Source organism: Cetorhinus maximus, chromosome 2 (genome assembly GCF_964194155.1).
Source record: "Cetorhinus maximus chromosome 2, sCetMax3.hap1.1, whole genome shotgun sequence".
Classification (NCBI taxonomy): domain Eukaryota; kingdom Metazoa; phylum Chordata; class Chondrichthyes; order Lamniformes; family Cetorhinidae; genus Cetorhinus; species Cetorhinus maximus.
The window spans coordinates 105,333,849-105,358,309 of NC_135880.1; the positions used below are offsets into that span (position 1 = coordinate 105,333,849).

The 24,461-nt window shown below is 40.7% G+C and overlaps 2 protein-coding genes across 18 annotated transcripts; one reads left to right on the forward strand and one right to left on the reverse strand.

Annotated features, from left to right (window-relative positions):
• Nucleotides 1-1,706: 1,706 nt before the first annotated feature.
• Nucleotides 1,707-17,905, reverse strand: hnrnpk (heterogeneous nuclear ribonucleoprotein K). Of its 11 annotated transcripts, none has more exons than XM_078567852.1 (15): nt 17,765-17,905; nt 13,734-13,830; nt 12,171-12,268; nt 11,962-12,018; nt 10,802-10,845; nt 9,841-9,913; nt 9,552-9,665; nt 6,075-6,203; nt 5,512-5,840; nt 4,901-4,931; nt 4,432-4,447; nt 4,274-4,341; nt 3,582-3,751; nt 2,859-2,932; nt 1,707-2,390 (listed from the first exon to the last, which is right to left on the reverse strand). In XM_078567852.1, the coding sequence occupies exons 2-14, from the start codon at nt 13,780-13,782 to the stop codon at nt 2,902-2,904; spliced, it is 1,209 nt and encodes a 402-aa protein (XP_078423978.1). In that variant the 5' UTR covers nt 13,783-13,830; nt 17,765-17,905; the 3' UTR covers nt 1,707-2,390; nt 2,859-2,901. The 11 variants fall into 11 exon arrangements, with proteins under 11 accessions (XP_078423978.1, XP_078423970.1, XP_078423957.1 ...); XM_078567844.1 differs by having other exon boundaries at nt 4,901-4,952; XM_078567831.1 differs by having other exon boundaries at nt 4,901-4,952; nt 9,552-9,674.
• A 103-nt stretch (nt 17,906-18,008) lies between these two features.
• rmi1 (RMI1, RecQ mediated genome instability 1, homolog (S. cerevisiae)) lies at nt 18,009-22,779 on the forward strand. Of its 7 annotated transcripts, none has more exons than XM_078567688.1 (3): nt 18,009-18,197; nt 18,940-19,034; nt 20,618-22,779. In XM_078567688.1, exon 3 carries the CDS (start codon nt 20,666-20,668, stop codon nt 22,637-22,639), a length of 1,974 nt encoding a protein of 657 aa, XP_078423814.1. In that variant the 5' UTR covers nt 18,009-18,197; nt 18,940-19,034; nt 20,618-20,665; the 3' UTR covers nt 22,640-22,779. The 7 variants fall into 7 exon arrangements, with proteins under 7 accessions (XP_078423814.1, XP_078423825.1, XP_078423843.1 ...); XM_078567680.1 differs by lacking the exon at nt 18,009-18,197 and adding an exon at nt 18,239-18,309; XM_078567708.1 differs by lacking the exon at nt 18,009-18,197 and adding an exon at nt 18,523-18,542.
• Nucleotides 22,780-24,461: the final 1,682 nt, after the last annotated feature.

Here is a 24,461-nt window from a genome sequence, read left to right on the forward strand (position 1 = left end):
GGAAAAATTTCCTCTGCATTCCCAAACCCACACCATGTCATTTTTGTTTGGCTTCTTTGTGGGTTGGAAAGGCCTGGTGTACAAAACACACTCTTGACCGTGGGATCCCCAATGAGGATCTCAGGAAAATGTTATTTCTTTCCAAACCATTTTCAAGATGTGTACAGGTTTTTGGAAGCCCTGAAAAAAAAAACCTTGAGGGGTTTAGATCACTGGGGGAGGAAGCCTGCTGAGAAGTCAGGAACATTAACAAGTGTGAAATGTTTTCACAGCTTCAAATGTCACTAATAGATGCCACATTGTAATGTAGTTGTGCTTTAATGCAGGGATTTGTCCTAGAAAGGCAAGTTGACTCTAACATTGACCATTGTATAATTGTCATCATCCCTTGCAGTACTTTACAATTATCAAGTGCCACAATGAATTAAATTTTAAAAAATGTCCCATCAGGCTCTATATCATGTTTTATGCTGTGATTTGAATGGAGTGACAGCTCTGGCTATTTCAAAAAATGGCTTTTGAAAGTTGAAAATCTCTGCACCTGTTCTCCTCCATTAAGTGACCGGTGCACTGCTTTGAAATTGGACACTATTCTGTGATGTTAGGTTTTGGGGTTTGTAGCTGGAAGTTTTGGCTATGCCCATTATGAATGCATAGCTATTTCAAAAGCTACTAATGGCTTCAGTTTATTGATTCTAGAACAGTTGACACTATTGTAAGAATATCTCTGATGTGGATTCTTGTTTACAAACATAAGCACTTAAAGGTTTTTTTAAAAAAAAACATTTTTTTTCCTGGCCAGTATCAATGTGTTTTTGAAATTGGTGTTTTAAAAAAAATTCCCACTGCTATTGCATGGCTCATAAGGGCTGTACATGGTGGGTACAGGGCAAGTGGCTTTGGAAGATACATGGAGGTGTGGGGAAACTACAGGGGGGTTTAGGTGGGAACATAGGCAATCTGAAGTGGCATGGGAATGGTTAAGGGGACATGAGAGCTGGCATGGGGATAAAAGTTTAGGGAGCTGGAGAACTAAGGTGGGCTTTTTAAACCAGCCCACTACTTTCAACCCATGTGAAGACAAAAAATCCCAGGCAGTCACACATGGGAGTGTGCATTTCATAATGTTAGTTTTTCCCCAAGCCCAGTAGAAAACCTAGGCCTTTGCTTCACAGGTTATCCCTCCCACACACCCACCTGAGGCAGGCAGCTTTCAGCTTGGAGTATCCTTCTAGATTCTCTTCCCACTATTGGCAGGTGGTGGTTCTGGTGAGGGTGCAAGACACTCCAGAGGTTGATGTATTCATGGCAAAGATGTTCTGGCACTTCGGCAGGTATTCCATGTTCCTGGTATCAAAAATCCTTCCTGGGCAAGGAATTAATGCCCAGATGGTCAACTTTGAGGGTGTACACACTGTTTCAACCCTAGTTTAAATTGTGCTAAATTTCAAATTGAACAAAGGGTCATTGGTATAGATCCAGGGTCAAGATCCAAAGAGATCTCTCTTTGGGACAGCTGCAGCCCTCGTACATTCCCTTTAATTACAACTATCAGGATTTTACCTTCATTAATACAAGTGACTTAAAAGTTACAAATCCCACTTTACACCTGAAAGTTTAATCAATCACAACACTGGACTAAGTTTCTGTATTAGATCAATCTAATTCACTTGAAGGTTCAGCTATTCAATTACTCTAGACAGTGAAATGCTTAAAGGATCTCAGTGGAGACATTTTAATAGTTCTGAGCAAACTAGGATAACATTTAATATTAGAGCAATGAGTGGAAGACAATTCTTGTGAGCAGAAGCAATTCTAGCTATCATTCCAAATAAAAAATGGCTAAGTAGGGAAAAGGGATCCATCCAGTTGTGTTGCTGAGTCAACTTTTGCTCACTGTTGTTCTTCTCAGCTAGCAAAAGTATGAGGAACAAGTGATCCTCAAGCAAATACACAAGTTTAGTTTACCTAGTTTATTTTAAAAACCATAAAATGTTCCTTACAAAACAAGATTGCATTCTGCACATTTACTGAATGGATCTGGCACATTTAAACTACCAGTACTATTGTCCATAAACAGTGTACATCTTAATGTTACCATATTACAGGAAAATACAATAAACCACTGAAACATTTAGAACAAAACATAAAACCCAGAATCCACTGTCACTGTTGGAAAATTTTAAACTGTCTAAGCTGTGCTAAGGTTCACTAATTAAAACATGACAAATGATGAAAAGCAGAATATGATCTATGCTCCCAGTGTGATCTATGTAAGCAGAGGAATGTTGGCTCTTCAAACAAAAGCAGTGACAAAAAAGCATTGATGTATTCCTTCAATCTTCTCCGCTTTTTTGTTTTACAAGAAGTGCCCAGAGTACTGCCTCACACTGTGAAAGGAAAGCAAAGAATTAAGATTTTTTTTGAAAACCTAAGGCACATTTAAAAAAAAACAGCAGACAATAAAATAAGTCCCTCCGCTTACTTTGACCCAAACCACTTCCTGATTAATAATGTACCAAAAAAAAATCAAGCCTCCAACCCTTAAGTTTACGTTTTACAAACTGAAGAATTTTACTGCAACAGGTTTGCAAAATATATTAGTTCTGGTTACCTAGATTTGGTATGAACATTTTCCAACACCATTTAATATATATATATAAAAAACTGTGCTTTCAATACATGCAATTAGAGCAATTCACTAGTGCTGGGTCGAAAGTTTGATATTCTGAACGTCTAAAGGAAATCTTTGCCTTCAGAAGTTATCAGCGATATTGCACACCCAATTGTGTATAAATTCAATTCCCCACTGACCCTTTCCACCACCAAAACAAAAACGTTCCCACTACCAAACTGACCTTTTCTCGTGTGGAGCTGCGGTATCTGAACGCACGGGTCAGCTTAAGGGCGCAAAGCGGCTGCTGTAGCTGCACTGGGGAGAAACCAGGTAAAAAAAAATAAACTAATTTGACCAAACATTTTTTTTTTCAAATGAATGTTCGGGTGCGAGTGCAGATCAATTCGACCCAGCACTAAAATTTCAAATTAACCAAAACTTGTGTATACAACAGACAGCACAGAATTGTATTTTAAAGGTAACAGAATGGTAGTTTGCTGTTGCAGAACTTGGAGATTAAAAATTTTATTGAAAGATTGAACAGAACTTTCGGGAGAGATATGATCTGCGCTATATGGCAGACTGTGATTTGTTGTCAATCCAACTGTCAAAAACAACAAAATCACTAGTCTTCCACACAGAACCAGACCACAATCCAAGTTGACAGATCTTCTATACTTCACATTAACATTAGAATTAATGAAGTTTTATTGTACAAGCAAAATCAGTTATTATTCATGAAGTGCATTTTTTAAACAAACATTTAAACAGCAGATACCATTTGTGGAATTAGTTGCCAGAGGAACAAAGTTTAATTACATTAAAAATCTAATTTCAGAACATTTGAAAATTTAAATGAAGGATGCTTAATCTTATCACAGTCCAGCAGATAGAAGGACAAGAAAGAGGAAAGTCAGTTTAGTTGCTATACAAACAGGTTGAAACATCCATTATTACTACTTGCCTGTTCTGCAGCAGATACTGTGCATTCTGGATCTGGTCCTGTGTGCCTGTAATGGTGATTATACGATCCTCAGAGCCTTCAAGGGGTTCATCAATCTTAATGGACGCTCCAGATTCATGGCGGATTTGCTTAATTCTCTGACCTCCTTTACCAATTATAGAACCAGCCAGCTGTTGTAAAAAATAAACTAAGGTTGATGCATGTAGTGCAATGTGAAACTCATTTCTCAATTAGCACAGCATAATCCAATATTGATCTAAAATGACTTGGACCAGCACTTAGATTTACAAAGCCAGCATAAAGTACTGAAAAGGAGTGCTACAGACATGACCCAGAACTGATCTTGTGTAATGACCAAGCCAAATGATGCCGGTTAAAAAGAAATACAATGGAAGAAACCTTTGCCCAACTTTAAGTGCATTCCCATGGTGGAATGCCCTTGAACAACTTCCTGTGCTCTTAGGAGATGCAAGAACTACCTAGCAGAGAGGGATATATAACCAGAATTTCCATGTCAGCATGTACGGAAGAATAAATTAGTACTTCCGATAAAAATCAATTCAAGTGAGACTGACACATTAAAATTACAATTCTACCTAATACTGGGAATTTATTTAGTCTAGGCAGAATCTCAATACCATGCTTTTGGGTAGTTTAAATATTAGACCAAAAAAACAACAAAACAAGCTTACATCTTTGGGGATTGTGACTTGTGTAGTAATGATTGGGCCTCCCAAATCTCCATATCCACCACGGCTGCCTGAAAACCAAAATATACAACTTACTCAATAAGTAGCTTCGCTAATTTTCTTAACTGGATTACTTCAAGAACTGAACAAGACAAACTTACCATATCCAGATGCACCCTGCTCACAAGTGTTGGGGGTGGGGAGGAAAGGACAAAAGAAAGCAGATGTTAATGTTAGAACAAAAATCTTGAATCATCAGCTTATCACCTCAGTCTAATTATATAATCAAACAGGATATCAAGCCTTCCAAATCACAAGGTACAAGAATGTCAATAAAGCAGCGAAGATGATAAAGCATCAAGATAAGGCAGCACTCCATTTACTTGCATGGTTAGTTTAGATAGCACATTTGAAGAAAGAAAGGCAGCTTCTAGCAGTCCAATTGCACTTCCCACTTCCCAGAAAAGTTTCTCAAATGTGATGGATCCTAATTCTACAGCTACTTGCACATTGGAATAACCATCTCAGGTTTAAAATTTCCACCCTCTCCCAACATGGAAAGTATATGAACTGGTGCACTTAAGGTTAGTAAGGAAAAAATGTTTAAAGGAAAACTGTAATCAGACTTACCATTCCATCATAGCGGTCATTCATTCTGTTCCTGCCATAGAGAGTACGGTCACTACAATGAAATAGGAGCTATTTGTAAACACAGCAACTGCCCCAAATCCAGACTACTTTGGCAAGTCAGGATGGTACAGCCTGTTGTCCAAATAATACAGCAAAGATTATGGACTAATTTTACTTCTAATTTAAATTCCTTCCAGTCAATTATCCTTACTAAATGTTTGAGTAAAACTTAACTCTTGAAGCTAAACCAGAGAGAAAGATAAGCAATTCTATCCATTTAAATTCAACCCCTCCCAGTCACACTTTTGTTCTGGACAAAGATTCTAGAGCATACTGATACTGTATCAAGTGATACAATGCATCCTTTTAACACTGTTTGTTAATTGCAATTCTACTTTGTACAGAAGCCCTTTGTACTACTGCTTTGAATTGTACATTTAAAACCATGAATATCCAAATAATTCACAAAGTACAAAGACAATTACAAATTTAAATTATTAGAACCATTAATAATTGATAGAATACCATAATACACTAGTAAATACATGGATCTTAATCCTGAAGGGCTGCTTCTCAGATTGTTATCGATTGCAACACTTCAGTAAACTCACCCTCTGGGTGGAGGTGGGGGAGGGAGGATACGGCCTCTGCCACCTCTTCCAGCACGAGGCAGAGGAGGTGGACCCCTACGGGTTGGTGGGCTCATGTCATCATAAGCATCTCTTCTGGGTGGGGGCATGGGACGGCCTCTGCCTGAAATTCCCATGGGACCCCTGCGCTCATATCCAGGTGATGGAGGATGGGGTCCACCTCTGCCACGCATTTGAAAGGGAACAGGACGTCTTCCTCTATCATCAAACATCATTGTAAAGCCACCATAATCGTAGGTTTCATCATAGAAATTTGGGTCATAGGGCTGTGCACGTCCTTTGACAGGAGACTTAAGACAAAAAAGATACATTGTTACTCAAGTTGTTAGTAAAACTCAAGATAGCCTTTGATGTTGACCTTAAAATGAACAGTTTCTGATCCAAGCAAGCAAAGTCAATAAAGCCCTTAGTAAGCAGCCAAGCCCCATATATCAGAAATTAACTCAAAGAGCCAAAATCTTCCCTCATTTCAAGCTTCAGGTACACTAAAGGCCAGTGACACTTGAAGGATAAATAGTACTAACCTCTGCCAATAGTCCTAGGATAATCTTGATGCACTCAACCACCCGGTCAGGCTTACCACCAAGCAGAACTACTCTATCAGTTGAATGAGGACAACATTCCTGGAACAGCTTAATAGTTGTTTGTGTGCTCTGGAATCAAGGAGGAAACGATTAATTTACTCTACTTTTCATCAATACCAAAATTACTTTTGAAAACAAAGCTTTAGACAGTTGGGTATTAATTTGCTTACTACTTTACGCATGGCAGAATTTCAGAAAATTGGAGAACTAGAAATAAAGCAATACCCATTAATTCTATGTCTAACCATAGAGAAAGTTAGCTAGCACTCATGACAACTAAAGGATCAGAGACTTTTTATTCATTTATGGATGTGGTGTGCAGGCTAGGCTAGCAATTAATCACCCATTGCTAATCACCCTCAAGGTGGTGGTGAGCTGCCTTAGTGAATTGCAGCAGTTCACGTGGCATAAGTACACACACAGTGCTGTCAGGGAGTGTGTTCCAGGATTTTGACAGTGAAGGTATGGCTATATATTTCCAGGTCAGGATGGAGAATGGCTTGGAGGGTAACTTCCAGGTGTTGGGTGCTCTCACGTGGCTGCGGCCCCTTGTCCTTCTAGATGGTAGGAGTCATGGGTTTGGAAGCTGCTTTCTCAAGGAGGCTTGGTGAGTTTCTGCAGTGCATCTTGTAGACACTACACATTTCTGCCAGTTTGCCAGCAGTGGAGGGAGTGAATGTTTGTGGAAAGGGTGCCAATCAAGCAGGCTGCTGTGTTCTGGATGATGTCAAGCTTCTTGCGTTGTTGGAGCTGCACTCACCCAGGCATGAGAGGAGCATTCCATCACACTCCTTGTAGCTGGTGGACAAGCTTTGGGGAGTCAGGAGTGTTACTCACTGCAGGATTCCTAGCCTCTGACCTGCTCTTGTAGCCATAGTATTTTATATATCTAGACCAGTTGTTTCTGATCTATGGTAACCCCGAGAATGTTGATAGTGGGGGAATTCAGGAATGGTAATGCTACTAAATGTCATGGGGTGATGGTTGGATTCTCTTGTTGGAGATGGTCATTGCCTGACACTTGTGGGGTGTGAATGTTACTTACCACTTGTCAACCCAAGTCTGGGTACTGTCCAGGTCCTGCTGCATTTGGACATGGACCACTTCAGTATCTGAGGAGCCATGAAGGGTGAACAACATGCAATCAGCAAACATCCCCATTTCTGACCTTATGATGTAAGGAAGGTCACTGATGAAGCAGCTGAAGATGGTTGGGCCTAGGACACTACCCTGAGGAACTCCTAGTGATGTCCTGGAACTGAGGTGATTGGCCTCCAACAACCTCCTTGTGCTAGGTATGACTCCAACCAGAGAGCTTTCTCCCCTGCAATTGCCACTTACTCCAGGTTTGACAGGGCTCCTTGATATCAAGGAGAGTTTGAACCAAGTGAGGTCACAAGCTTGAGTGACCCTGGTGGAACCCAAACTTTGCATCAGCGAACATGTTATTGCTAAGCAAGTGCCACACAACAGCACTGTTGGTGACCCCTTCCAATCACTACACTGACGGAGATTGTAGACTGACGGGGCAGTAATCGGCCAGGTTGGATTTGTCCTGCTGTTTAATGGACATACCTGGGCAATGTTCCACATTGGCAAGTAGGTGCCAGTATTGTAACTGTACTGCAAGAGCTCAGCTAGGGGCACAGCAAGTTCTGCATCACAAGTCTTGCAGTACTATTGCCAGAATGTTGTCAGGGTCCATAGCCTTTGCAGTGTCCAGTGCATTCAGCCATTTCTTGATATCATGTGGAGTGAATCAAATTGGCTGAAGACTGCCATCTGATGCTGGGGACTTTAACTCAGTACTTCTGGCTGAAGATTGTTGTGAATGCTTCAGCCTTATCTTTTGTACTGATGTGCTGGGCCTCTATTGAGGATGGAGACATTTGAGGAGCCACCTCCATTCATGAGTGAATGTGGCAGGACTATAGAGCTTAGACCTGATCTGTTGGTTGTGGAATTGCTTAGCTCTATCACTTGCTGCTTATGCTGTTTATCATGCAAGTAGTCCTGTGTTGGCTTCACCAGGTTGAAACCTCATTTTTAGGTATGCCTGATGCTGGTCCTGGCATGCACTCCTGCAATCTTCATTGAGCCACTCCTGCAATCTTCATTGAGCCAGGATTGATGCCCTGGTTTGATAGTGACAGAATGGGGGATATGCCAGGCCATGAGCTTACAGATTGTAGTTGAGCACAGTTCTGCTGCTGATGGCCCACAGCGCCTCATGGAGGCCCAGTCTTAAGTTGCTAGATCTATCCCATCTAGTACATTGGTAGTGTCACACAACATAATGGAGGACATCCTCAATGTGAAGACAAGGCTGCGCAATGGTCACTCCTGATGCTGTGATGGACAGATGCACCCACAGTAGGCAGGTTGGTGAGGATGAGGTCAAGCATGTTTTTCCCTTGTTGGTTCCCCCGCCACCTGCTGCAGACCTAATCTAGCAGTTATGCCCCATCTGTGGTGGTGCTACCGAGCCACTCGGTGATGGACATTGAAGTCCCCCACCCAGGGTACTTTGTGTCTTTGCCACCTTCTGCTTCCTCCAAGTGGTGTTTAACTTGGAATACTGAAAGGGGGGGGGGGGGGAGAAGAGAGGGAGAAAAAGCAGTATATAGTCATCAGCATGTTTAACCTGACGCCTGAGTCTTCATGGGGGACAGTTGATGTTGAGGACTCCCAGAACAACTCCATTTCCACTGTGTACCACTGTGGGTGGGACAGGACATACCAAGGGATGGTGGTGTCTGGGACATGATGTGCAAGGTATGATTCCATGAGTACTACTATGTCAGACTGTTGCTCGACTAGTCTGAGACAGCTCTCCCAATTTTGGCACAAACTCCCAGATGTTAGCAAGCAGCACTTTCCAGGGTCGACAGGACTGGGTGTACAGTTGTCATTTCTGGTGCCTAGGCAGATGCTGGGTGGGCTGTTTGGGTCTCATTCCTTTTTAGTGGTTTGAATTAACTGAGTAGCTTGCTAGGTCATTTCAGCCAACCACATTACTGCAGATTTGGAGTCCCATGTAGGCTAGACCAGGTGGGGACGGCATTTAAAAAAAAGACATTTGAGAATGGTTTCATAGTCATCATTAGAGACTTAATTCCAGGTCTTTATTGAATTCAAATGCCACCACCTGCTGTGGTGGGATTCAACCCTGGGTCTCTGGATTACCATTCCAGTGACAATACCACCAAGCCATCACCCTTACCAAGGGAGCTTTAAAACCAATGCGTATTTCAGTGAACCCAGGAGGATGCACTCCAGACAGGGATTTAATTATGTTTTAAACAGCAGTGGGTTCCAGGTGAACATGGATCGAATAATCTGACCAGTTACGAAATATTCACTTCACTGGAGTAATTAGAACCAAATTTTCACGCAAGACAGGCAAATTGAACTTACTTCTCTCAGCTCCTTTATCTTTACTCCCTTGACACCAATGATGCTTCCAGCCTGGCTCTGATGAACCAGCATTCTCAGTTCACAATCAAAATCCTTTCCTTTATAGTGTTGATACTGTAAGGTCAAAAGTTGAACAACAGAAGCATAAAATTCTTGAACTGCATCACTTATTTCCTATATAACTTGGAAGAAAATGTTGAGTTATAGGCTGGTTATAAAGCTCAAGTGTTCACAAGGCCACACCTCATGCAGAGTATTGCAACCAAATTGAAAAAAGAACACAACTCACCTCTTCCAAAGTTGGGATGATCTTCGATAATATATCACCAATTGTTTCAATATCCGCATTTATACTCAATATGCTGCCAATTTTTTTTAAACCATTGACAATTTAAAGGAGAAAGGAAACAAAAATCAGTGAGTAAGCCATTCATAGCATTTTGAAACAAAGCATCAACTCAGTACATACATTTTAAAATTAAATTTTACACAAGTATTTAGTAAACCCCCATTATAAAAATTTACTAATAAACATGCAATTTAACGAATTAACATTTCAAATTAAGACAGCTCTGGAAAAATGGGTAACTGGAAGGGCTCAGATTAAGTGGGCAAGAAAAACGACGTACAGCTGAGAGCAGAAAAGTGGAAAAATCATTCGTCCCCACCACCAGTAATTTGAGAAACCCCTGGAAATATATTAGCAATTTTGGCACACCTTCTCATAGGCAAAAGCAGAAGTATGTGAGTATCATGGAGAATAGTATTAAAAAAGGTGTTGACAAATTTGGAGAAAGGTTAAGAAACTAGTTGTGGAAACAGCACTACTATGCCCCTGCAGGAAACCAAATACAAAACAAAAAGGAAAAAAAAACAATGAGACAGAACAAATGAAAGTGAAGGGTGACAAAAAGTTAGCTTGTAAGACTATGAATAGGCAAATGTGGGGAGCAAGGTGGGCCACAAGGATAGTGCAAGAAAGACAGATTTAACAAATGATTTAAAATGCAGCAAATATGCAACACTTGAAGCTGTGCTCCTTCCATTAAAATGAATTAGTGGATTGCTCTGGGTGGGCAACTCACATAATAAAGACCAGCCACAAAAGACTTAATGGGGAAAATAGACAGAAAATAACTTGAAAACAGTACACTTTCTATAAGGGACTAATTAATAACAACAAATTCAGGTTATATAGATACAATTCCTCGTTCTAATCAGGCAGTGAGTCATAAACTGTTGGGACATACCGCTCGGGGCCACTGCTGTCTGGGACTGATACACTGGCATTGTACTGCATTGGTCACAAAGGCGTTCGTGGTTGTTGGCATTGGGCAAGGGCATTCAGTGAAGTTCAGGTATTGGTGCCCATTGGCATTTGAGCACATTATGGGCATAGCCAACCAGGGTATTCAGATGGGCGTTCAAGGGGCAGATGGGTCAACGTCATGATGGGCAACGCAGGGAACATGTCGATCCAGTACAAGGGCAACGGAGATAAATGGCCAAAAAAACAAGGAGAGGGAAGAGGGGGGAAAAGGAGTAAATTTTAATTGAATGATATTATAAAATCTATTCTCATCACTCTATATATCCTCTGTAAAGACTTCTGAAGACTCTATACAACAATGGAGGCACTTCATAACTACATTTTTAGAACAAACAACAGTAGTTAATTTAAAACAGTATTTCACCTTATAACAAGGGAAATAACTACAAATAATCACTTCTAAATGATATTAACATTAACCTAAACTGCTACAGGGCATCTATTTATGCTGGCTAATATAAAAATTACAATTATCTTCAGCTTTATTTTTCTCAAAACATTGCCTCCCATCTATGGAAACATAGTTAACACTGTTCTATACCCAATTTCATATCAAGCATTCTTCTTTACATAAAGCAGTCTTTGTCCTTCACGTACATCTGTATAGCTGTTGAAGTAAGAACAGATGGACATCTTTAAAAAAAAAAAATTAAGTTCTACTCTGGGAAACTCTGGATTACACTAGCCACCTGCAATGTTTCTCCATTTAATATTGTAGTTCACAAAATAGGATATGCTGCAATTAAGGATTGTTACAGTTATGGACACCTTACAAAGACACTCAACTATGATAAATTTAAAACTGAATCCTAGTTTAAAAGTGTTTAATGACATCTCCTCAGATCCAGCCCAGTCATAAATGGTAGAAAAATAGATTACACAATATTACAAATGGCTCTGTCCTCCCAGAACAGTATAATTAACTAATTTTAAAATATGTCCAGTTTCACTGACTATCTAGCAAAACATTCACAACATTACTGGAATTTTGTAGACTTCGTTAACATGACAATTACCAACTTACTGAACAAAGTGCTAGATCTAAATAAATCTTAACCTACACTATAGATGTATACTCACGTCTGTACGCAATGACTTGATATTTTTGCCACCTTTTCCAATTACTGCACCAGCATTCTTAAAAACAAATCATAAAGTCAATCTCTAAGCAACCTTCACTAAATCATATTCAGATTTTTACAAATGCATTTCCAAGCAAAAATAGAATGTACCCCTTTTAAGTCTGATTCTAGTCACCCATTATTTGAGATGAGGAAAAGGATTCTCACCTTACTCTGCAACAGAAGCCGTAGTTCCACACACTGGTCGTTATTCCGAGACCTCTTAAAGGCTTGTTCTCCATCATGGTCCTCAGCAGGACGTTTGCCTGAAAGTTTTGCGTGTTTTTTTTAAAATATCAAGCTTCATATATACTTTTGGCACACTAAGTCTACTTTCAGAATATTCTCCCTAGAGCAACAGTTGACAATTCAGGGCTTCATTCATACCCTGGTTGGCAAAATCTGGTAACATTTAATTAAAAGCAACTCAAGACAAAATTTACAGTAACTATTCAAGCAACTCTTCTTACCCCCACTTACCTTCTGTGCATCATAAAAACTATGTTCAATAATCCAATCTGAGGAATGCATATCCAGCACCACATGCAATTTGTTCTTACTGCTTACAATTGTTACCAAATTCTCCCTTGAAACTAGGCAAAGTTGCTTTAAGCTTTACTGGTTATTTTAAAGGCTAAAGTTTCCACATTTATTTACATGCAGTTTTAGCTATTGGATAATTCAGATTTTATAGTGTAAAACAACAGAAAACACTGGACACCAGTTATCTGGTTGAGGATAGAACAGAAGTTATATTTTGAATGCATAACCTTATGTACAAGAAATTAAATGGGCTGTTGTATTCACTGGTGCCACATCTGCAGTATTTCACTTAAAACCACACAAGACTAAACAGTTTAACCTTGAAAATGATCAACCAAAGGAGAGCTGGCTAAAAACTTTCTACTTCTTAAGAGGATCAGCAATCCTAGGATGATTTGAAGACAGGGAGATGGCTACTTGGATGGGATGGAATTTAAAGACAAAGATGTCAGTGACAAATGGAGCAGACATAGGAGATCTTAAACCACATGCCTTTAGATAACATTACTAATGTAAATATATGGAAACTTGGATTTCAGAAAACTATAGTGTGCATGAAAAATATATTCTAGTTACAACTGGTAGACTGGTCAAATCAAGTGAAGAAAATTCATGGAGTGGGGGTTGCAGAGGGCAACAGGATAGTCAACCTTGATAATTTGCTGCTGCCAGGGGAGCAGAAAATTTATTGGAGGATGCAAAAGGAGTTGCAGGATAGAAGGCTATAGACCTGGGAGATATACAGTTGAGGGCCTTGGAGACAAGATGGATAGTTAGCAATGACATGAGGTAAGAAGCTAAAGTGAAAGGGGGAGATGAAATGGCCTCTAGTGACTATGAGGAAAACAACTTGTTACCATGCGCTGGTCTCTAGCCCATCCAATAAAAGGTTTGCACTACCCAATTTTCTCTCCTATACACATGGAGCATGGAGGCAATATTCCCAGCCTTTGTTGACAAACCAGTTAAGTGTTTTCAGTCAAGACTGTTCTGTAAAACACTGATTCTGAAGGAAAAAAACACAATTAAAAAAGAAATCTGGAGATCACAGTTCATGGCATTATAATTTCTGAGGAAACAAAACAAGAGGGCTGCTAGAAAACTAATACTCTGTGGCAGTTACATATCACAATACAAGAAATGCAAAAAAAAAGCAAAACATACAAGAACCAGGGCTAAGACTACTACCGTTGGTCTCTGGGCTGTTATATTTGATGTCTTGCTGATCAGTCTCCATTTTAGGTGTCAAGAATGGCGAATATGCAAAACTTGTTATGCAGCTAGTCTGTAAGACAGAAGTAGTTTTTTTTCAAATTATTAAATACTCACTTGATATAAACCTGGTGGGTTAATCCCCCAATAAGTACGCTTGTGCCCTTAATACAGCCACTCAATTAATATTGACTAATTTGTGGCAATTTACATAAAATGTATTCATTGGTCTTAATTGCAATTCAGTAATAAATTGTTAAAAATTTGTACTCCACATGCAGGTTAGGTAGCATATTCAGTATGAATTAAGACGCTCAATTCAAACCAGTCTTTTACAAGGGAGAGTGAAAATATTAGCTCCATCAGTCCAAATCATTTGTTCCTCCATTTGCAAGATACCCAATCTTCAAGTACCAATTTCACTGAAACTGCTTAAAAACACAGCTGAGCCCTAACTAATATCAATGATAAGTGGCATGAGCTGAAGTAAACTAGGAGTTCAATCATTGTATGTGGCAATAGCCATCTGCGCTAATGCTCCAGCAACTTGAGAAATACAATTTCTGCCACTGTACATTTGTTATAAACATCTGGCCAATGGCAGAATTTAAGATGCTCAATTTGTGTTATTCACTTTAGCAATTGAGTCCTGCTTCAACTTCAGTTGCTTAATTTATTTTATTCATTTATGCAATGTGGGCATCGCTGGCTAGGCCTGCATTTATTTCCATTCCCTAACCGCCCTTGAGAAGGTGGCAGTGAGCTGCCTTCAACTGCTGCAGTCACACCCAAAGTACTGTTATTGGATAATTTGTGCAAATTAAATACACTTGCATCTAAGTTTAACGATTGGCAATAGACATGAAAGAAACAAATACTGGAAAAACTCAGTTGATCTGGAGAAAGTCTCAAGTTGAATGACTTCAGAATTAGAAGATGGCTTATTTGCCAGCAAAACAGGGGAGAGGGAGGAAGAACAAAAGGGTAATCTGGGCTAGGGTAGAGATTGAGATTTAAACAAGCACATGGCAAAAAAGCAAAATGGAGCAAGTAGTACAAGTACACTGCTTCAACCGGGTTGGGGCCTTGGGACAGTGAGGTGAAAGGGAGGTGCTATACCTCCTGTGATTGCATGGAAAAGTACTGCAGAAAGGGGACAAGGCATTGGGATGAGGAGTGGACCAGGGTATCATGGAGGAATGGCCTCTGAAATGCTTGGGGGGGTGGAGAAGAGAGAGAAATGGGTAAGATTGGTGGCATCGTGCAGGAGGTGGCAGAGTCTGATCCTTTGAACGTAGAGGCCAGTGAAGTGAAAAGGGGCAACAGCAGAAATGTAGGAAATGGATTTGACACACTGGAGAGCTGTCAACCACAGAGGGTCTAACAGAAGAAAAAGGTAGACAAAGCATTATTGTGGAGGGTTGCATCATCAGAATGGAGAAAATGGGAGTCCATACAGGATGCAGAGTGTGAGGGCGTACAATCAACGTTTGTGGGAGTCAGGCTATAATGGTTATTGAACAGCTCACCCCTAGAAATGCAGACAGAAGTAGAGGAAGGAAGTGTCAGGTGGACATTCTGAAGGTGAGAGAAAGGTGGTACAGCACTGATACAGTCACCAGAATACTAGAAAGAGTTGCAAGAATGGGTACTTAGGACTGGAACATGGAATGTTCCACACACCCAACAAAAAAGACAACTAGGTCCCATGTGGTTACCCATGGCAGCACTTTGTGCCCACCCCCACGAAATGAGAACTTGAGAGAAAACTCAGAACAAGTTCAGCCAAGCAGAGGGTGGTGGATGGGGACTGGGCAACTGTTCAAGGGAGTAGTGGAGGGCCCTCAAACCATGCTGATTGAGGACAGAGGCATTAAGAACAAGATGAAAGTCTAAAATATTGCAGCATGCATTTTATTCAGTCATTAACTGGCAAACTAAAATTTGTTTAGAAGAATGAGGTGGCAATGCCACAAGTACAACAGGGGACTCTCCTGAAGCATTTCCTATATCAAATATTTTTGTTCCAATAACCTCAACTGTGGAGGTTTTGCATTTATCTAGCACAGCCACACACACCTATGGGCAATGAAAGCAGGGCATATCCTGTTCAAACCCTCAGCCTTAACTCATTCCCAGCAAATATCAGCTGAATCTTAAACTATAATTAGTCCCTATCACCGCTCAGTGATTTTCCACTTGTCTACATATCTAACTGCACACAAAAGCGCAAGCAATTCACTTGCTTTACAATTTGCAGTGAAATTACATTTACAGTGCAATTCTCTGGTTGAAACACCATCCCCACTCAAAAGCAGCAAGTGGAAGCACAACCACCTCAGGGATAGAAACTTTCAACACAAGTGTTGCGTTTAAAAGCCAGTGGATGCTTTTATGACAGGTTTCAACTGAGGCTGTCATAGCAATTCATGTTACCAATGTCATTTACTGCTTCCATCCAGGTGATTTTTTCTCAAACATTAAATAGATTACTGGTGATTCTATTGATACTACCCCTTGTATTTTCACTCCCTTACTCGTGTGCTGATTTGATCAAAAAAGCCTACCGATTATAAATAGTGATACAGCTAGGATGTTTTCATATTTAGTTTTTAGTATAATTTCCGTTTGAGACGACGTCTACAGGTTAAGTCATATCAGGTAGCTTCTGAGACCAGACTAATTACTTGCATAACCCAGTTTGCTTCGCCGCCACTCAATCCCTTTCCTCTTAAAATTTCTTCCTTTGGCTTAGCATCCAGTTTACCTTCAAAGGATTGGGACACTTAAAAATAAAAACGAAGGGGCTTAGGTAACATCCAGAAGCTCAGCTAAGAGCTAACACCGGGTGTCACTAAACCTCTGGTGCTAAATTCGCTCTTTGGATAATGTGCGCCTTAGAGCTGTATTTCAGCATCTCCAAAATATATCAGATGTATTGGTCATAATGGGTATTAAGAGATCGAGGTAAATTCGAACCCCCCCTCCCCCGAAACACAAAGCAACACGTGGGCGAAACAAAAAGCGAGAAGCGCGTGTCGGATGAAACCCGGCCACTGGAGCGCCACCATGAAGCAAATGGAGCGGGAATACCTCAGAACCTGTAACATATAATGATCGCAATTATTAATCAGAACAGCGGCAAATTAACGACCCCAGCGAGAAAGGCACTTTAGCACGAGGCTGACGAAAAAATGCCACAGGGAGATGCTGCGCCTCCGCCATTTCGGGCCCTGTGTCGGGCTGGAAGCGGGTGAACGGCGTTTGCGAATATGCGCTAAATAACCCCACTGCTGCCGACTGCAATAGAGCACCTTAAAATGGCCGATGCAATGAGACAGCGAAACGTGCCGAAGAGGGAGATTAACATCCGCTGCGGCCCGAGCCGCCTTCCCCTGCCTGCCGCTCCGGTTCCCCCACTCTCTCCCTCCCTCGGTGGGAAGAGGAAGGAACTGAAGCACTTCCAGAATCCAGCCGCCATTCGGACAACAACCGTCTCTAAAATGGCGGCGGCGCGGTTCGCACGCCAGTAGACTCGCGATCGATTGCCTCTTCCTTTTGCAGTCCGGGGGGGGAGGGGAGGGCGGATAAAACCCGCCGCCATTTATCTCGTGACTCGACAAAGAATCAAGAGTGTACAAACGACGACACCAGGATTTTAGAGCAAGGCCACAATCACCCAGTCGACATCAACTAGGCCCGCATTGCCGGGTGGTGCTTATTGTGTTGGTCGGAGATCAAGAACAGGGGTTAATTCGATTTAGTTAGAAAAAAAAACATTTTTATTATCATACGACCTTGTAAATATCCGAAAAAACAAGAGGTCGACCGAGTAAAATGTCTTCCTCATCCACCCCCAACTTCCACACTAACGACGAAACGTGCGCCTCTCAATAATAGCATTAAAAAAAAAACCTAGTCTTCCCCCTCTCCTTTCGCAAACGCACAATATATTTTTAAAAACAGAAACAATTTGAGTACAGTATGCCACAAGGCTAATTCCTTACCGAAGCTAATGGCTGCGAAAAGGATCCGAGCTTAGCTTTCAAGACAAGCGAAGCAAAATGGATCGCTCTGGTGTGGCAGCGACTGCTTTACCCACAAGCACCAGCGTGTGCAGACCCCGCCTAACTCCCCCAGACCCTGCGTTGATTGGCGCAGAACCAACACCGTCCAGCAAACCGGTGACGTAAGCTAAGACACGTCTCATTACGATTGGTCAATACGCCTGTCAATCAATACGTCAGAGGCCGCCCTTTCGTCCGTCTTCTTATGAAATTAAATCAAATACATAATATACATGGTTCCTACTGAGACTCTTTGAGTGATTACTCTTTAAAACTGTATATTATCATGGCCGCATTAAGAAATATCGTCTCCTAGTAGTTTTTATTTTATATTTTTTTTGTGGTGAACAAACAATTAAACGACGACCAAACGGTGAAGAACCGTGAGATGTCGCGATATTTGGCTGCGCGGGCGGGTGGCGGGCAAATTCCTCAGCTTCTGGAAAAATGTAGATGCTGCAACTGGGGACGGCGAACCGTGTAATGTAATGTACACTCACTTATATTGTGGAGATCTTAGTATATGTTTAATATTGATTGTTAAAGCAGGGTGGGAACATACTGCGCAACTGTGGTTTTGCTATAATGCTTGGTAAGGTTTCTGTAGTTTTCCGCCTGGGAATTTTTACATGGACAGGGAGTGCAGCCCATGATCACATTAATTTAAAAAGTTCAAAGTTTTTCCTTAAATGAGTCCTTAGAGGGCACGGAGTTTAAGGTTTTTGGAAGAGTGTTCTAGTCCTTAATTGTTTGGGGGGATGGAATTAGCAAAGAAAGCTCGTTGGGGTGTACGTTGGACCTGTTGATTATGTACTGGAAGCTTCACTCAGTGGGCCTTTAATGGATTTGAGTTCCAGTCGATTAGCTCACATTGTGGGTTTCAACACATTAATAGTGCCAGTGATTCTAAACATGCAGCATATTACTCACTTTATTATACGGTTATCAACTACTACCACATCTTTTAAAAAGTGCATTTTCTTAATTATCTTCTGTCTGAACCGAGCTTCCTGAAGTAAAAACAGAAAATGCAAGAAACACTAAGCACGTCAGACAACATCTGTGGAGAGAGAAAGTTTTAGCCTGAAATGTTAATTTTGTTTCTCTCTCCACAGATGCTGCCTGACTTGCTGAGTATTTCCAGCCTTTTCTGTATTCACTTCAAGTTTCCAGCATCTGCAGTGTTTTGCTTTCATTCCTTCTCGTAACGGTACGTTTTATAATGTTTATCAAGATTTGCCTGTTTTATAAATATTTATAAATAATATTTTTGCTTCATGTGAAATGGTTAATCAACTTGCTTCAAAAAAGTACACAACCTGAACTTTTCCAAGTGTTGGTTGTCAATTTAAATGTCACTGGTCACAGCTGGAGGTCGTATGAATCTGGAGAAGTTTGCAGCATCAGATGTGGGACAAGATCATGGAGGGTCTTAGACTGGAGTATAGGAATTTTGAATTGAGTGCAACAAAGGACTCGGAGGTGCCATGGGTTACAGTTCATCTTTACTGCCTTACATCAAGTACTGCATATTCAGAAAGCTGAAGGGAAATTCATGCCAGGGGCATTGTAGTTTGGTAATATTTGGTTTTCCTTAATTTGAAATTTGAATAGGTTCTGAAAGGAATGTGTGTTCCTGCCATCACCCATGAGATTTTCCTTTCTGCCCAGGCAATGCTTAATGCCCAAAGAGTTAACAAAAAAGGAAAATATATCTCAGGCTAGTAAGGGCAAGAGTAGTGGGTGACTGGTACTTAATGTGGGATGGGTCAGAATATGTGCAGCAGAATTATTCTGTAGTGGCCCATCACGACACTGGATATGTTAAAGTTGGGAATATCTCATCATTGTAAAGTTTTGGTGTGAAGCTGGCAAAAGTTTATTTATAATTAGCACACCTGTAACACAAGATGTACAGAAAATATCCGAAGGTGCCTTACAAGAAAAATATAAGAAAATAAAATGACAAAATACAATAAAGGGACACAGAGGGAGAGGTGTCTGAAAACTTAATTTAAAAGGATGAGATTTTTAACTTGGAGAAATTACAAAGCTTATGGTGCGAAATTGGAATGGTTTGAGTGAGGCCAAAGCATTTAAACTCAATGTGGTGGGAACATATAACTATAATAATTAAACAAGGATGGTGCAAATTAAATTTAAAAGAGAAAAAGTACTTGCATTTATATAGCACCTTCTCTTGTTTTTCGGATGGCCCAAAATCCTTAATAGCCAATTAATTGCTTTTGAAGTGTAATGTTTAGTATGGATACAGGATATGGACTGCTGAATTTTGAGTGTGTCTCTATTTCATGCTGCCAAATAGATGTTATTGCAAGGTATGGGGCTCTCTCGGCGAATATGAGCATTGGCTTTAGAAAGCAGTTTTTTTATTTTTTCATGGGATTGGATGTTACTGGCATGATCATATGTATTACACTTCCCTAATTGCCCTTGAGAAATTGGTGGTGAGCTGCCTCTTGAATCATTGCTATCTGTGTGGGTTAGGTTACACCCACAGCACTGTAAGGTGAGAATTCCAGGGTTTTGACCCAGCAATGATTAAGGAATGGTAATATATGTGTGACTTGGAGGGGAAGTTGCAGGCGGAGCTGTGCCTTCTGTCCTTGCAGCTGCTGCCCTTATTCTGGGCAGTAGAGGTCAGGTCACGGGTTTGGAAGATGTTGTTGAGTGCTAGATTAACGACCAAGTAGCTACAATAGGACAGTAAAATGCAGCAACTAATAATTAAAAATAAGTGCAAATATCTTGTTTTGTGATTTTATTTTTTAGGTTTCATTATGGAATTTAAGACCATTAAATGAAATTTAGAAAACTAAAATGATTTCTTCAAGAATTGAAACTTGGCTAGAAGCAACATGGCACCTCAAAGTTCCTTCACATTGGCTTCAAGCATGTGTAGAGTGGATTCAACAGGAGAACCAAGGTGCCGCTTTAACACAGGCCCAAATCAACAAACAAGTTTTTGAGCAATGGCTTCTTACTGATCTCCGAGATCTGGAGCACCCCGTTTTACCAGATGGAATCTCGGAAATGCAGAAATGTGAGCTCAGTGGATTTCACTGCTTGCAGATTGATTCCTTAGTTGATGTCAGTCAAGCTGCATACAGCCAGCTGCAAAAAATCAGGGAGAAGGACACCACTAATGAACAAGTGACATCAACACAGATATCCCAGAGATCTTGGGAAGCAAAACCAACCCGAATGTTGATGCTACAATTAACAGATGGAGTTCAGGAGCTCCAAGGTATGGAGTACCAGTCTATTCCTGCTCTCAATAGCAGCCTTTCACCAGGCACAAAAGTCTTGTTGCTGGGTAATATCACCTGCCGATTAGGACTTCTGCTTCTTAAACCTGAAAATGTGAGGTTGCTGGGAGGTGAAGTGGAGTCTCTCGTCGAAGAAAACTCCCAAGAGCGAATACTTGCAAGGTTAATTGGGGAACCATATGAAACTGCTGTAACTAGAGTGAATAATAATAATCAAAATGGAGTTGAAAGGGCTGATGGAATGCCCCAGCTTTTGGGACCTTCAGATGATGAGCTGCTGGCTGGTTTTGATGAAGATGATCTAGTTTTAGAGTCCGGGATGGATTCTGAAAGCGGGTATTGTAGTAAAACTGGCACTTCGCTCAGTATTTCAAATTACACACAGCCTCCAACAAGTGCATTAGATAGCAGATGGCAAAGTATGGAGCCCCAGACTCCAGAAATTTCTAGAGAATTTCAAAGTGAAAATAGAGAATTATTCGATTATAAAGATGAGGACTTTGACGAGTTTCCCTTGGATGAACTGGATGATGATTTGTTCTTGCAGGGTGAAATGAATGCAGAAATTGAGCCTGATGGAGCAATGATCCAGTCCCCAAAATCTCTCAAATCCTTAGAGGAACTGCAGGGAAGTAATACAAAGCAAGATGCAGAATCGACAACCAGTAGATCCAATCCATGTCAAGAGCAAAATGTAAAAACTGCTGATAATACTGCTGGCTATAGATTACAAAGCCAAGTTAAACTTCTTGGAAGTGGCATATATACTGAAAATACTGGGCCAAGTTCCATGCAAAGTTACCCAAATGTTCAAGAATCTCTCAATTACCTGAAAAAGAAAGGCATCAGCCCCGTGGAAAGAAGAAATAATACAAACATTCTCAGTCTGGAACTGGAAAATAAGCAGCTTAAATCTTCAGTACTGTCCTTTGACAGTAGACTGAAGCATGATACTAATCCTGAAAATCTGTGCACCATGTCTGAGGTAATTTCAGGTTCCTCCAGCAATGTTGGCAGTTTTCATCAAGACTGTGTCAGAAGAAGCAGTATGAATGGAAGAAAGTCCAACAGTGGATCTGTAAGATTGAACTCTGCACCATTTACGTACCTAAATATTCTTTTAGATGAGAAACCTGATGTAATAACTGTGGTACAAATCAAAGGCTTCATTGTTACTTTACTAAATAAACTCACAAGTGATGGTGGTCTGTGGAGTATTAAAGTTAGAATATCAGATGGTACTGCCTACATGGATGTAGAACTTGGCGATGATATTTTGAGAAGCTTAATTGGCTTCTCAGTGGCTGAAATGAGACTTTCAATAAAATGTCCAAACCAACAGCAAAAGGTAACTTCAGGGTTGCAAAAATGCCAACGGGAGTTGGTAGACCTCTGTTGTCTAATGACTATTGAATTTAACCCAAACGTAACTACCGCTAGAGTTCTGGCTCTCCACGAAGTAAGTCTAGAAGATCTTCAGCATTTAGAACGTCGTGTACGTGACAAAAGGACTGTGCTTAAATAATTAAGCAAGTGGAGTTTGAGACTTTTGGCATGTGCCCTTGCATTACAGATTTGGAAGGTGATTTTAATCATATTAAAAATACATGCTGACTTTAACTTATGAAATTTGACTTCTTAAAAATAAACAACTTTTTAAATGTTTCTAATTTTTTCATTGTTAAATTTCAAACAGGCTAGAATTCATCCTGTAGGTATGAGATTCTTTTAACGACTCAACAGACATGAGGGCACTAGAATCATATAATTTAGCATTTTGCCTGTTGTACCTATGCAGACTCTGAGTGATTGATCTATCTATTTAAACCTATTTCCTCGCCCTTACCCTATCCTTTTTTTTAAACAATAACATCTATTATTAACCTCTTTAAAGCTATTATTTTGATTGGGCATTCCCTCTCAAAATTCTCCTTATCTTTCTTTTTATTCTTTTGGTGATCTTAAATTCAGGCTCTTCAGTTATCCATTCACTAACCAGTGGAGTTAGATTTACCCTGTTTCCCTAGTCACCTCAATCAAATCTCCTTTTAACATAGCTTCTAATGGAAAGCATCTAATTTTTCTAGCCTCTCCTCACTGGTATTTTCTTACCATGTCTGTTTTATATCCTTTGCATAACCTTGCCAGCCTTCCCAAAGGGAGGGGTGCCCAAAATTAGATACAGTGGACCCAACTGCTACAATTGCAGCAAGTCTGCTTGATGGGAAGAGAAGGTGAGTGGGCTTCCATTTGCTCCCTACCTGTAGTTTTTTAAAAATTCATTCACGGGATGTGGGTTTTATGGCTGGGCCCGCAATTAATGCCCATCCTTAGTTGCCCTTGAGAATGTGGTAGTGAGCTGCCTTCTTGAACTGCTGCAGTCCATGTGGTGTAGGTACTCCCACAGTGCTGTTAGGAAGGGAGTTCCAGGATTTTGACCCAGTGACAGTGAAGGAATGGCAATATATTTCCAAGTCAGGATGATGAGAGGGGAACTTCCAGGTGGTCGTGTTCCAATCTACCTGCTGCCGTTGTCCTTCTAGGTGGCAGTGATTGTGGTTTTAGAAGGTGCTGTCTAAGGAGCCTTGGTAAATTCCTGCATTGCATCTTGTAGATGGTACACACTGCTGCTATTGTGTGTCAGTGGTGGATGGAGTGAATGTTTGTGGATGTGGTGCCAATCAAGCAGGCTGCTTTGTCCTGGATGTTGACAAGCAGGATTCCTAGTCTCTAATCTGCTCTTGACGCTACAGTATTTTTATGGCTAGTCCGGTTCAGTTTCTGGTCAATGGTAACTCCCAGGATGTTGATAGTGGGGTCTCAGTGATGGTAATGCCATTGAATGTCAAAGGCGATGGTTAGATTCTCTCTTGTTGGAGATGGTCATTGCCTGGCACTTGTATGGCACGAATGTTACTTGCCGCTTGTCAGCCCAAGTCTGGATATTGTCCAGGTCTTGCTGCATTTGGACATGGACTGACCCATTTCCTGGAGTTAGGTTATTTAAATATTTCAGGAAGATACGGGGGCTATTTGCAGTACTGCTGGGATGTCTGACAAGTTATTGAGTCGGGGTGGAATTGTTGTGTTCTTCTGTTGCAGGGCGAGTGGGCTGTACTGGTTAATTGTCAGTTTCATATTGATTGAGTCTTTATAATGCAATTGATAGTTTCACAATACAATGATTCCAAAATAAACATTTTACATTTTAAATTCCCTCTTTCTTCCAGACTGGAGCATGGCAGGCAGTAGTTTTTTAAAATTCATTCATGGGATGTGGGCATCGCTGGCTAGGCCAGCATTTATTGCCTATACCTAATTGCCCTTGAGAAGGTGGTGGTGAGCTG